Source organism: Balaenoptera ricei, chromosome 1 (assembly GCF_028023285.1).
Source record: "Balaenoptera ricei isolate mBalRic1 chromosome 1, mBalRic1.hap2, whole genome shotgun sequence".
Taxonomy (NCBI): Eukaryota; Metazoa; Chordata; class Mammalia; order Artiodactyla; family Balaenopteridae; genus Balaenoptera; species Balaenoptera ricei.
This window is the reverse complement of record NC_082639.1, coordinates 111,824,952-111,837,774: the sequence shown is the minus strand read 5'-3', so window position 1 is coordinate 111,837,774 and position 12,823 is coordinate 111,824,952. Positions and strand designations below refer to the sequence as shown.

At 54.8% G+C, this 12,823-nt stretch overlaps 3 protein-coding genes across 7 annotated transcripts in view; all 3 read left to right on the top strand.

The window, feature by feature from the left end:
• The first annotated feature begins 614 nt into the window (after nucleotides 1-614).
• On the top strand, nucleotides 615-2,864 carry S100A14 (S100 calcium binding protein A14). The gene is made up of 4 exons (XM_059901925.1): nucleotides 615-691; nucleotides 1,115-1,222; nucleotides 1,681-1,827; nucleotides 2,051-2,864. Exons 2-4 carry the CDS (start codon nucleotides 1,193-1,195, stop codon nucleotides 2,186-2,188), a joined length of 315 nt encoding a protein of 104 aa, XP_059757908.1. The 5' UTR covers nucleotides 615-691; nucleotides 1,115-1,192; the 3' UTR covers nucleotides 2,189-2,864.
• A 184-nt stretch (nucleotides 2,865-3,048) lies between these two features.
• S100A8 (S100 calcium binding protein A8) overlaps nucleotides 3,049-12,823 on the top strand; it is a 148,151-nt gene continuing 138,376 nt past the window's right edge. Inside the window, exon 1 of the mRNA XM_059901914.1 lies at nucleotides 3,049-3,059. The gene's annotated coding sequence lies outside the window, so the exon portion shown is untranslated. The remainder of the gene's footprint in view (nucleotides 3,060-12,823) is intronic.
• Nucleotides 3,918-9,973, top strand: S100A16 (S100 calcium binding protein A16). 5 transcript variants are annotated; one of them, XM_059901890.1, is made up of 3 exons: nucleotides 3,918-4,076; nucleotides 8,734-8,911; nucleotides 9,226-9,973. In XM_059901890.1, the coding sequence occupies exons 2-3, from the start codon at nucleotides 8,759-8,761 to the stop codon at nucleotides 9,382-9,384; spliced, it is 312 nt and encodes a 103-aa protein (XP_059757873.1). In that variant the 5' UTR covers nucleotides 3,918-4,076; nucleotides 8,734-8,758; the 3' UTR covers nucleotides 9,385-9,973. The 5 variants fall into 5 exon arrangements, with proteins under 5 accessions (XP_059757873.1, XP_059757849.1, XP_059757857.1 ...); XM_059901866.1 differs by having other exon boundaries at nucleotides 3,921-4,076; nucleotides 8,730-8,911; XM_059901874.1 differs by lacking the exon at nucleotides 3,918-4,076 and adding an exon at nucleotides 5,119-5,142 and having other exon boundaries at nucleotides 8,730-8,911.

Genomic DNA, 12,823 nt, shown 5'->3' with positions numbered 1-12,823 from the left:
GGCCTCCCACACATGCATGCTGGCTTCGGGGAGCTGAAAGGACATCAGGACAACAGTCAGTCTGCCCCCTTCACCGGGCTGCCCTTCTCTGGCTCCTTCCTCCTGACCCAAATTTCTGCCATTAGGACTCGGCAAGGCTGGGCAGGCTTGAGTGTCACTATCTAAATCGGCCTTGCGGGGAGGAATGTGTGTGTGTGACACATTAAAGTACTTCAACCCACGTGTCCCTCATTCCTTCAAGGCCACAAAACCCGCCTTGACCAGCCTCTGCTTCTCCTTCTTTCCTGGTGACTGACTCAGAGCCCCCTCAGAACCCTTTCCTGTCCTACATTTCCTCCAGGCCTTTCCTCCCAGGCTCCATGCCACAGTGTTTCCAAGTCCTCCCTCTCTCCCCCCACCAGCCTCCCCTCCCTATCTTCCCTGGACTCTGCCTGCTGGTCTGGGGCCAGGGGCATCCCAGACCCAGCTCTCCATGGTTCCCTCCTCGTGGCCGGGGTGCGGGCGGGCTCTCGGAGCTGCGGCCAATGGAGGTGGGGCCCCCGCGGGGCTGGCTCACAGCCCAGGCGGCTGCAGGAGCAGGGCTGGCTTCAGGAGGAGGCCCAGCCCCCTGCCTCCCCTCCCTTCCCCCAGGTATAAGAGCTGAGCTCAGGTGCACTGGCTCTTCCAGTCCTGTCTCAGCGGCTGCCAGCAGGTAAGGAGTCCCAGGGCTTTTCACCCAAAATGGGCTGTTCCCGGTCCAGAGGGCATGCTTAACCTATCCTACCCTAGTCTGCCAGGGGAGGGTCTGGGGGACCAGGCCCTGGAGGCTGGTGTGTATGTGTGTGTGTGTGTGTGTGTGTGTGTGTGTGTGTGTGTGTGTGTGTGGAACAGGGGTGGGGAGTTGGAAGGGGTGGGAGGAAAGAGGTTAAGGTGAGGCTCAAGGGATTCCCTCTAAATAGGTTGGCCTGGGGGCTGTGACCTTAGATTCGGGAGCCTGGGCAGGGATGGGGCTTGTGTGGATTTGGCTCTGACCCCCTGGATGAGGCACAGAATATCTGGGGTGAGCCAAAGGGGATAGTTGAGAAAGAAATGCTGAGTTCTCTCCTTAGCTCAGCCTCCCCCCTCCTCTGAGCAGATCATGAGACATCAGATCCTCTGGGGCCGGCTGTAGGACGACAAAACTCTCAACAAAGGACCAAGTGCATTGAGCACCATGGGACAGTGTGGGTCAGCCAACGTGGAGGTGGGCCCATTCATTCCTGGCCTTTCTGTTCCCACTCTCCTCTCCTTCACCCTGAGGGTCTATGTCCCTCACTGACTTCTGCCCCCTCACCTTGGCCTTGCTCTGCACTCCAGACCCTGCCTGTGAGACCTGAACCCTCTCTGGTGCCCACACAGGGTGATGCAGATGGGCCCTCCCTGGAAGAGGATGCCTGGGTCTCATGCTGGGACCTGCCCTGCCTGGAGGCTGGGGGGAGGTGGGGAGGAAGCTTTGCCCAACACATGGCTCAGGGCAGAGGACAGTGGGGGCAAAGGGGCTGGATGCTGGACTTTGGAGTGGGCGAGGGCCCACGTGCCTGCCAGCTGTCTTCTGCCTGCCAGCTGTCTTCTGCCCTGTTGGCTCTGCCCGGCTCCTGGGGAAGCAGGGTGTCATAGGATGGGTGGGGCCTCTGCAACATGGGTGATGTCTGTTGCCCTCAGGAAGCCCAGGAACTCAGTGACGTGGAGAGGGCCATCGAGACCCTGATCAAGAACTTCCACCAGTATTCGGTGGAGGGTGGGAAGGAGACGCTGACCCCCTCCGAGCTTCGGCACCTGGTCACCCAGCAGCTACCCCACCTCATGCCGGTACTGAGGGAGTGGACCCCGCCCCAGGCAGTGCCCTGACTTCCCAAGCAAGTACTCCAAGACCCCACCCACACTGCCAAGGCCCCTGGTACTGGCAAACCCCAGCCCTTCCCCTTGTCAGTGCCAGGTAGGCTCAGGACCTGCTTTCTGCCCCTGGGCAGGGTGGAGTGGGAAGATTGGAAGGTGCTGCCTGGCTGAGCTGTGGTGTCTTCCCTCCTTTCAGAACAACTGTGGGCTGGAAGAGAAAATTGCCAACTTGGGCAGCTGTAACGACTCTAAACTGGAGTTTGGGACTTTCTGGGAGCTGATTGGAGAAGCAGCCAAGAGTGTGAAGCTGGAGAGCCCTGTCCCGGGGAGTTGAAAACCTTCCCCTGGAATTCTGCGGTGGGGGGATATTGGGGAAAGGGGGCCTCCAGAGCCTGGGGGGCCTGGAAATAAAACTCCTCTCTCCACCACCCCCGCACTATTCCCCAGCCCCCCCCCCCCCGCCCCCATCTCACCTCTGCAAGGTTCAGGTTCATAATGGCCCTTCCTGGGGCCTCTGTGTACTTCATTCCTGGGAGCTCCATGGAGCTAATGGGTCCAGGGGTCCCCACCTGGGGGAGGCTCAGGGGGTGGTTGGGGCCAGGGATGTATTGGAGGGCTGCTGGAGGGTTGAGGATGCTGTAAGGGCCAAGTCATTTAGTAGTGGGGAAGGGCAGAGAGGAGCTGAGCTATGGGAACTGATTTGAAGGGGGTGGAAGTAGGAATGGATATTCGGTACTAAAAAGGGTCTCTACGAACCTACTCCTCCTAATCTCTTCCCCAACCCAAACTGTCTGTCCAGTGCTGTCCCTCCCTGCCCCCAGCTCTGCCCCAGCCTCCTCTCAGGACTCTGTCTCCCTGGCTTAGGGCAGGGGAAGAGAGAGAGCAGGGTGGGGGAGAGGCTGAGGAGGGTGACTTTTGGGAGTAAGAGGACCAGCTGGGTGCTTGGGCATTTACAGAATGATGGTTGTTTTGTATCATTTGATTAATAAAGAAGATGGAAAAAAATGGAAGACGTTGTCTTGACTGAACCCCACCCCCACCCCAAGGGTCCGTGGGTGAGGAGGAGTTGGGGTGAATGGCAGAGTCATTAGGTGGCACGGTACCTGTGGGGCTGCAGTGGTCGGTAGTGGAGGTGAATAGGGGCCTCATGCTCCCCCGCGGATTTGGGTTGAGGATGGCACGAGGCCTAAAATGTGGGAGACCTGGTTCTCTCTGAGAGACAGGCTGTACTTTGCCAGGGACCCGGCCCTCTGACAGGACAGGAGGGCGTGTGTGCACATGTGGGGAGAAGAATATGAACCCAGGTGTGCCTGGCTGACTGGTAGCAGGGGAAATGTGAGGCCGAGAAACAGGCTGACCAACCTGGGTTTGAATCCCAGCTCTGCCACGTACTATCTTTGGAACTTGGGGCATATTCTCAGAGTATCAGTTTCCTCATCTGTAAAATGGGGATCGGACACATGATGTAAAGTACTTAGCAGAGAGCCTGACACAGAGTGAGAGCCAGTGAGCGGAAGTCACTGGAGTGGGGGGATGGGTCACTTCTGGCATCAGCTGTTGCCTCTGGGACATCAAACTGGCCAATTTCCTTGGGTATCTTGGAGAAGGGGTAGAGGGGTGTTTCCAGAGGAATCCTCTGCTGCACACAAGAGGTTCTAGGGATGGGTGCACTGGAGGTGGAAGACAAGGAGCCTCGCTCTGGGCCCTTTTGACTGTAGCCCATGGAAATCCGGCATTACTCCTGAAATCCCAACAGCAAGGAAATTTAAGTGGCCAGCCACGCTGGCCTGGAATACTAACTGAATTTGTCTGTTAGGGGGTCCCTGAAACGGGGCTCCCAGTGACCCAGGTGAGAAGGGCAGGTGACAGTCTTTCCCTTCCTTTCTCAAAGTTGTAAATTCTGTTCAGGCCCTGCGGGGTTAGGAGGGTGGGGTTGGGGGAGCGCCAGCTTGCACCACTCCCTCTGGGGTGGGGGGCGGAAGGGTGTTTAAAAAAGGTGTGTATCCCTTTAACATGGGCCCAACCCCAGGGCCAAGTAAGTCAAGAGGGAGCTCAGACCCTACCTCCCCACTGAGCCAGCTCCTCCAGGCAGGGCCGGGAGGGAGTGGGACAGATTCTGGGAGTGCAGCGGGGAGGAGTCCTGGCTGGCTGAGGGCGTAGCTACTTGGCAGTGCCAGAGCCCAGGTTCCAGAGCCCCGCAGGAGAGGAGGTGGACCAAGAAGGTAGGTGAGCACCCCAGGCCCGTCCTGGGAGGTCTGGGGCTGCCGGAGGGGCCCTGCAGGCTTGGGAGGCCCGGACAAAGGGCAGTGAAGGGGGCCTGGGGAGGGGGGCCTGCAGAGACTGAGCGGGAAGGTTTTGTCAATTGTTAACTTTCCCAAAAGGCCAGTTTGGGAATGGAGCGTTCTGGTGGGCTTGGGGGTTGGAGAGGCCTTCAGAGGAGTGGATGGGGTGGCAAGACCCCCTCCCCAGCCCAGCAGCTGACCGGGTTCCTCTCCCAGGGCTGGGCCACCGGGCAGAGTGTTCAGAAGCTTTGCCCTCAGCTGCTCCGATTTTCCCCAACAGAAAAACGGCAGATGTGTTTGGTGGAGGTTGGGGAGTAGCCAGACCCTGGACACAGGCCTCGCTGGGCGCTGGGGGCTGTGTCCGGGAGAGGTAATGGGGTCCAGGAGAAGCCAGGGAGGGCCCAGAGAGCCTGAGAGCAGCCCGAGGAGGGGAGGCAGGAGCCTGGATTGCTTCTCTCCACCTCTCAACTCAGGCAGGTGCCGGACGCCGGCCCCAAGTGCTCTGGGAGCTGTTCCTTGGGAGGGGCGATGGGGCCCGGGAGGAACCTGGGTGAGGCCCCCTGGAGCCTGAACTCCAGGAGAGGGGCCTGGAAACTGGGCAGCTTCTCCTCTACCTCAAGACCCAGGCAGGTTCTGGCTTGACTTGCTTTGCTTAGTGGAGCCCCCTGCCCTGTAGAGCATTTCCCCTGCCTGGCCCTGCTCCCTGTCCGGGTCGGAGGGGGTGAGGGCTGGTGTGCTTGGAGACCCCTGACGGAGTCCTGGAGTGCTGGTGAGCACGAGCTCAGACTTTCCCCATCGACTAGAAAAGAGCTCTCTGGGTGTTGGTGAGGCCAGGGGCAGCAGTCTGTGTGTGTGTGTGTGTGTGTGTGTGTGTGCGTGTGCATGTGTGTGTGTCTGTGTCCGTGTCCACACCAAACTCCTCCAACTTCACTTGTCTGGAAAAAAATTTCTGAGGAACAGTCTTCTTCCTCCAGCTACGTATTCCGAAAGCAGAAGAGTTTGGAAGGTAGGTGGGTCACCCAAGCAGAGGGGATCAGAAATGGCAGAATTCCTTGCTCATTGTGATTGTGTACATTTGTGTGGATTAGATGCAGTGAGTCCTGTGAGGGTGGGGCTGGGCGGTAGGCAGGGACACTTGTGTGAGATACTAGCCTCTGGAACTGGGAAAAGAGCAGGAGAAGAGGGAACACAGAACGGAGCTGGAGAGGCTGGAGAGGTTAATTTGAAACAACCTTGCAAACTGAGTAAAGCATTACCAGCCCAGTGTAGATTGTGCCTTCCCTGTGTATTGCAGGCAGCTGGGGCAAATGAGTGAATTAAGTAGGAAATGAATGAGAGAGTAAGCAAGTGAATGGTGGATAAATGAGTGAACAAATTCAAGGTAGATGAAAGGAATGCAGAGAATGCCAAATTGAGGCTTGAGAGTGGCCTAGGCTCTAGAGGAGAGGTGACTAGGAGGGATAGGAGTCCAGGGACATATCCCAACACTTGGGAACAATTTAAGACTCAAGAAGTGTGTGTGGAGGTGGGAAGAGGAGGTGAGTTTTAGAGGGTGTGGTGGATGTTCAGGGCTCCACACGGAAAGGGACTGGGGAGTTGAAGAGATGGAGGGTGAAGAGGAGGCACTTGGAGGGGTGGGGCCCAGCACCTGGGGATGGGAGGGTGGGGCTGGAGTGGCTGAGACCCAGGAGCATGGTGTCAGGGCAATTTGGGCTTTTGGAGAAGTCAGCAAGCTGGGCTGAGGTGGGCGGGGTGGGGGCCTCTTGGTTGCTCAGTGATGAATCAGCCAAGGTGAAGACAATGAGAACACTGCAGGAGGGATGGGGGCCCCAGGTGAGAGGGTCCTTTGGAGGACGAGTCCCTCCATTCTCATTTTTTTGGAAAGCTCCAGCGTACTGTCCACCCCCCCCCACCCCCCACCCTCAGGCCAGGATCAACCTGTGGCAAAGTCAATGCAGGAGTTACCTCTTGCCCCACCCTTCCCAGGGAGGGGCTGATGGGATGGCCCACTACCTCCCCTCCCCCCAACCACATGCCTGGGGACCCTCTGGCCTGGTTTGGTGGGAGGACTGGGCAGGCAGGAGGGGCAGGTGACCTTGGCATGTGTGTGGTGGCAGAGCCTGTCTCCTGACCCCCAGGGAAGGGAAGGAGAAAGAAGGTGATGACACCTGGCTCTTCCCCTCGAACACCTTTCCTTCGGAAAAAGCTTCAGAAAAGCATTTGTCCAAATTGTTAACTCCAGCATTGTCCATTTGGCTAGAAGAAGGTGGGGTGGGGACTACTGGGAGGGCTGGGAGCTGAAGCGCAGCTCTCTGGGGCGACTGTGTACCTGACAGCAGGTGCTGAGATGTCTCCTGGGAGCTCACCTGTGTCTTGCCAGGTAGAGGCTGAGGCATGGTATCAAGGAAGGGCAGGACTGGGCTCCAAGATGGCAGGTGGTGGGAAGGGAGTGCTCGGCCATGGGGAGAGGGACAGAGACACACTGCCCCCCAAACCCACTTCTTATCCTTTCCTCTCCCTGACTATTTCCCACAGGATTCCTCACTTGGGGAACAAGGTCTGGAATGGTGAAAGTGGGGGATTCTCTGAACTTTCTCCCCACTCCCAAGGCTGGTTGGGAGTAGGGCATGACACAATCCTTGCTGACATGGGTGCAGCTTTCGGAATCCCCAGGAATGCTGGTCGTAGGCCTGGGCAACTGCCCACCCAAGGGCAGCAGGGCAGACAGTTCATGGATTGAAACATTTTTGTCCTCACTTGTGAATGTTAGAGCATTTGTATGAAAGTCTTACAAAGGTATAAACATTGAACCACACAATTACACACAATAAATAAAGAGTACTGGAAAAAAAAAAGAAGGTTTCCTACAGTCCTGGTTCCATACTTCATTCTTTCGGCCACAGACCAGAGCGGTCAGGTGGACGAGGCAGGGGAGAGAAGGGTAGGATTCCTGGTCAGAGTTGCCCTAGCCTGACCCCTCTCCCTCTCAACTCTCCTTCCTTCCTGCATCCTGGCTTAGTCCTTCTGGGTCTCACCCTTCCTCCAGAAGAAGTTTAGTAAAAGAAAAATCTTCGAAGGGTGGTCAGGGGCCTTGGATACCTGGTATCAGGGCTGGCAGGAGGTGGAATATTTATAGAGCATCTACCTTGAGCAAAGCACTGGGCCAGGCCACGTGGGCGAGAGGAGACGCAGAGATTAAAAGCAGGGAGGTTGTATATCTAGGATTTTAAAAAGTGGTCCCAAAGTCTCCTAGTCCTAACACAATGGCTGTGTATAAGAAACACTATCCTTGTTTCCAGGAAGGTCTGGTGTCTGGGGAGAGATGATCCAGGAAGAGACTGCAGTCACAGCAGCTAGTGGGCCCAGCCAAGGCTGGCTGAGAGTCTGTGGGAGCCAGGGGAGGAGGACCAGAGGGCAAGGGTCAGGGCAGTCTTCCCTGGAGGTGCGGTTTGGGCAGGCTTCAGCTAGGTGGAGAGGGCAGGGCAATGGGCACAGGAGGAGGGATGGATGGCCAAGAGGGGGATTAGAAAGCAGGTGGCAGGGGCAGGGGCTGCGGTGGGGCTCGGAGAAGCAGACTTCCCTTCCATATCAAAACATGGGATGCCCTGGTGGCGGTGTCCACCTTCCCTTGCCAAGACCCAATGGGCAAGGCAGCTGCAACTCATTCCTGGGCTTGGGGGCGGGAAGGGAGGCTCATTTGCCAGGGTTCACTTGGGGGGGCTCTGGGCATGGGCGGCGACTCACAGAGTAGATCCGCCTGTTCCCCTCATATCCTGTTATTCAGTAGGCTGTATCCGCTTGCAATGTGAGTGCCTTTTGTCCTGGGGCGAGGGGCTGATGTGTGTAGCCTCTGGCTGGCTGTGGAGGCTCCATCTTCAGCTGTCTCCAGCTGGGGCTGAACTGTCGGGCTCCTCCTTAGGTAATGGGGTGGGGAGGGGCCCTTGTATCCTGCTGTATATTTTGGGGTGGGTATGAGGGAGGTTAGCCTAGCCGGGGCTGGCTGGGGGCCTGCACAAAGCCTCACTTGATGGATCAGGACATTGTCCTTTATCAGAGAAGGGCAGCCATGGCCTGAGACCCTGGACGCACTGTCCTGGAGCCTGGCGGGAAGGACTGGGGAGAGCCTAGGTTCCCGCCTCCTGCTTTGTTGCCTGGGGCAGGGGTCTCGGCCAACCCTGGGGGTGGGGGACGTGGCCCATCCTAGCAGTTTCTATATGTGCTTGTCCCCGGGCCAGGGACTCTGGGTGGGCCAGGTATGGAGAAGGCGGAAGGATGGGCACTGGCTCTCATCCTCTTCCCACGGAGCCTCTTGTTCTCTCTGGGGCTCTGACAAGCTCAGTGCCTGGGGCTGGGGAAGTGCCTGGAAAACCTGTTGAGGCGGTTGAGCTGGGGAGCACCTGGAGGAGAGGAGACACATAGTTGTCATTCCAGGCCCACCCTGGGTTCCCCTTTCCCTGCTTACTTCCTCCTGAGGACCAGCCAGCCTGGGGGGGCCAGAGGCCCAGGGGGTGGGGCCAGCGGGAGGACAGGGGCAGAGAGACGAAGGAGCAGGTGTGGCCTGTGGGGTCTCCTCACCTCCCCTCATCCTGGCAGCCAGGCCCTGCGAGGTGTGAGGTGGTGAGATGGCGGACTCCTACACGGAGCTGGAGAAGGCGGTGGTCGTCCTGGTGGAAAACTTCTACAAATACGTGTCCAAGAACAGCCTGGCCAAGAACAAGATCAGCAAGAGCAGCTTCCGGAAGATGCTTCAGAAGGAGCTCAACCATATGCTGACGGTGAGGTCCCCCCACCCAAGGGCCTGGCCTCTCCACGCCCCTACCCCACCCAGCTCCTGAAGCTCTTGTCCTCTCTGGGTTTCCTTCCCCACTGCCGCTTCTGTCCTTTCAGAGTTATCCCCCCAAAACCAGGGGTCTCCACCCCACCCAGCCCTCTGTCCTCAGGGTGCCCAGGCCTGAGCCAGTGACAGCTCTGTTCCCATCTTTCAAGGGCAGCAGCAGCCCAGGCCAGACCCTGGACTCTGCCTAGGGTCCTTCCTGGGGCCTCTGTGGAGCTGCCACCTCAGTATTGCTGACCTTCAATTTCTCGCCAGGACACGGGGAACCGAAGTGCTGCTGACAAGCTCATCCAGAACCTGGATGCCAACCATGACGGGTGCATCAGCTTCGACGAGTACTGGAACTTGATAGGCGGCATCACTGGCCCCATCGCCAAACTTATCCGCCAGCAGGAGCAGCAGAGCAGCAGCTAGAGGACCCTCCCACCGTCCCCTCCCCCGATGCTCTTCCTAGGCTCCCTCCTCAGCCTCCTCTGCCCACCCAGACCCCTGTCCTCTCTTCTCCCTCTAGACCTTCTCCTGACCGTTGCTGAACAGGGCAAGGGGGGACGTCAGGGCCCCTTTGTGAGTGTCTCAGTCTGGGGGTGTCTCCCTGAGGGTCTCAGTCCCTGGAGCCAGCAGATCCTGGGGCCCCTCTGTGACAGTGCTGTATGGGGACCCAAGAGTTTCCCCACCTGTTCAGTCCATCTACCCTTCTGACCTCTGATGTTCCTGCCTGATTCCGGGTCTCTCCTGACCTTAGAGGTCAGCTTGCTGCTTCAGGTCTCCCCGCTCCTGGCAACACTAGCAGAGACTCCTCTCTCCCCTTTCCCTCAGCCCCTCTGCTGGGTAGAGGAGACTTCCAGGGATTGCCCTCCAGCTGCCTCTGGGTCTGGGAACAGGGTTGAGCCCCCTCCCTCCTGAGCCACTGAAATGGGCAACAAAGGCTGGATTTGGAGTTTGTGTCCCCCTCACCCAGTCCCTTTGTAATGTTCATTAAAACCTTTCCACTCCTTGGAACTTCCTCATGCCTTGGTGATCTTTGCCATGGGCCCCGATGCAAGGGGGTGGCAAGGGGAAATCTCACCAAGAGGGCAGAGCAAGAAAGAAGTAGAACTCTGGGATCCCAGCTGGTGCTGTCAGCCCTGGGTCAGCAGCTACTTCCCTCCTCCATGAAGGGCCAAAGGCCACACGTGTCATCACCTCTGGTCCCTCATAGACCAAACTCAACTCACATTCAACTTCTGGGCACACAGTGTATCCCATCTTGTCCTCACTGAAATTCCATGAGAGAGGCGCTGCAACCCTCAGTCTTGAGTCATGAATAGCACAGAGATACTGAATTCTCATGTACAGATTATTCTAATACACAGAGAAGTTTATGGGATGAGAAAGTGGGGTGCAAAGGAAGGGGTGTGGAAGGCCAGAGTTGGGACTTGTGCCTGATGTAGGGGACAATGACAGCTTCTATGTTTCTCCCCTGCCATGGAAAGACAGCACATGACCCCAAAAGAAACAGGGCAGGAAATCAAGCCTGTGTGCTCTTGATCAATGGTTTTCAACCCAGGGCAGCTTACCCCTAAGGTTTAAGGTTTTTCTAAAGATGCACAGGCATAGACAGTTTTATTGGAATCCATTACAGATCCTCAACCTTCTAAAAGTGACCTGCCTCAGAATGGGCTTGCAGTCAAGGTAGCACACTGGTCTTCTTTCCCATCTCTCCTTCACAGCAACCCTTCTCCAGTTAAAAATGTAAAGAACAGGGACTTCCCTGGTGGCGCAGTGGTTAAGAATCCGCCTGCCAATGCAGGGGACACGGGTTCGAGCCCTGGTCTGGGAAGATCCCGCATGCCGCGGAGCAACTAAGCCCGTGCGCCACAACTACTGAGCCTGCACTCTAGAGCCTGTGAGCTACAACTACTGAGCCCGCATGCCACAACTACTGAAGCCTGCGTGCCTAGAGCCCGTGCTCTGCAGCGGGAGAAGCCACTGCAATGAGAAGCCTGTACACCACAAAGAAGACCCAATATAGCCCCCCCCAAAAAGTAAAGAACACCCTTTGCCTGTCCTGGGGGTCACAATGCTACCTTGACTGAATGGTGAAGAACTCACTCACATTATATATATATAATTGTGATAAAATACACACATCAGTTTACCCTGTTCACAAATTTTAAGTGCACATTACAGTATTGTTAGCTATATGCACATTGTTGTACAGCAGATCTCTAGAGCTTTTTCATCTTACAGGACTGAACCTCTATACTCACTGAACAGCAACTCCCCATTCGCCACCTCTCAGGCCCTGGCAACCACCGTTCTACTTTCTGATTCTATGAGTTTGATTACTTTAGATACCTCATATAAGTGGAATCATGCAGTACTTGCCCTTTCCTGACTGGCTTATTTCACTTAACATAATATCCTCAAGGTTCATCCATGTTGTAGCATATGACAGAATTTCCTTCTTTTGGAAGGCTGAATAATATTCCATTTTATGTATATACCACATTTTCTTTATCCTTTCATCTGCCAATGGGCATTTAGGTTGCTTCTAGATCTTGGCTAATGTGAATAAAGCTGTAATGAACATGGGAGTGATAATATCTCTTCAAGATCCTGTTTTAAATTTTTTTCTTGTCTTTTTTTTTTTTTAATTTTTATTTATTTATTTTTATTTATTTATGGCTGTGTCGGGTCTTCGTTTCTGTGCGAGGGCTTTCTCTAGTTGTGGCAAGCGGGGGCCACTCTTCATCGCGGTGCGCGGGTCTCTCACTATCGCGGCCTCTCTTGTTGCGGAGCACGGGCTCCAGACGTGCAGGCTCAGTAGCTGTGGCTCACGGGCCCAGTTGCTCCGCGGCATGTGGGATCTTCCCAGACCAGGGCTCGAACCCGTGTCCCCTGCATTAGCAGGCAGATTCTCAACCACTGCGCCACCAGGGAAGCCCTTTTTCTTGTCTTTTTAAAAAAAAAATTTTTGGCCACACAGCATGGCATGTGGGATCTTAATTCCCCAACCAGGGATCGAACTCATGTCCCCTGCAGTGGAAGCACGGACTCTTAACCACTGGACAGCCAGGGAAGTCCCCTCAATTATTTTCAATGTATACCCAGAAGTGGGATTGTTGGGTTATATGGCAGTTCTATTTAAAAAATTTTGAAGAACCTCCATACTCTTCCATAGTGGATGCACCATTTTACATACCCACCAACAGTGCACAAGGGTTCCAATTTCTCCACATTCTCCTCAATACTTGCTATTTTCTGTTTTTTTTTTTTTTGATAGTGACCAACCTAATGAAAGTGAGATGGTATCTTGTGTCTTTTTCTTTTTAATTTGCATTTCACTGATAATTAGTGATGTTGAGCATCTTTTAATATGCTTCTTGACCATTTGTGTAATCTACTTTGGAGAAATGTCTATTCAAATCCTTTGCTCATTTTTAATGGGTTATTTTTTATTTTATTTTGTTGAGTTGTAGTTCTTTATATATCCTGGATATTAATTAACCTGTTATCTGACATACGGCTTGCAAATATTTTCCCCCATTCTGTAAGTTATCTTTTTACTTTGTTGATTATTTCCTTTGTTCCCCAGAAGTTTTTAAGTTTCATGTAGTTCTATTTGTCTATTTTTGCTTTTGTTATCTTTTTTTGGTGTCATATCCAAGGAATCTTTGCTTGTTACAATGTCATGAGGATTTTCCCTGATGTTTTCTTCTATGAGTTTTATAGCTTCAGGTCTTACTTTTAGGTTTCCATTTTGAGTTAATTTTTGTATATGGTATAAGGTAAGGGTCCAAATTCATTCTTTTGTATATGAATATCCAGTTTTCCTAACACCATTTGTTGAAGAGACTATCCTTTCCCCATT

Bases quoted from the DNA above. Each gene is read 5' to 3' on its own strand.
- S100A14 (XM_059901925.1), top strand. From the start codon at position 1,193: ATGGGACAGTGTGGGTCAGCCAACGTGGAG. The intron at 1,223-1,680 runs GTGGGCCCATTC...TGTTGCCCTCAG, and splicing joins GTGGGTCAGCCAACGTGGAG to GAAGCCCAGGAACTCAGTGA. The intron at 1,828-2,050 runs GTACTGAGGGAG...CCCTCCTTTCAG, and splicing joins AGCTACCCCACCTCATGCCG to AACAACTGTGGGCTGGAAGA.
- S100A16 (XM_059901890.1), top strand. From the start codon at position 8,759: ATGGCGGACTCCTACACGGAGCTGGAGAAGGCGGTGGTCGTCCTGGTG. The intron at 8,912-9,225 runs GTGAGGTCCCCC...ATTTCTCGCCAG, and splicing joins AGCTCAACCATATGCTGACG to GACACGGGGAACCGAAGTGC.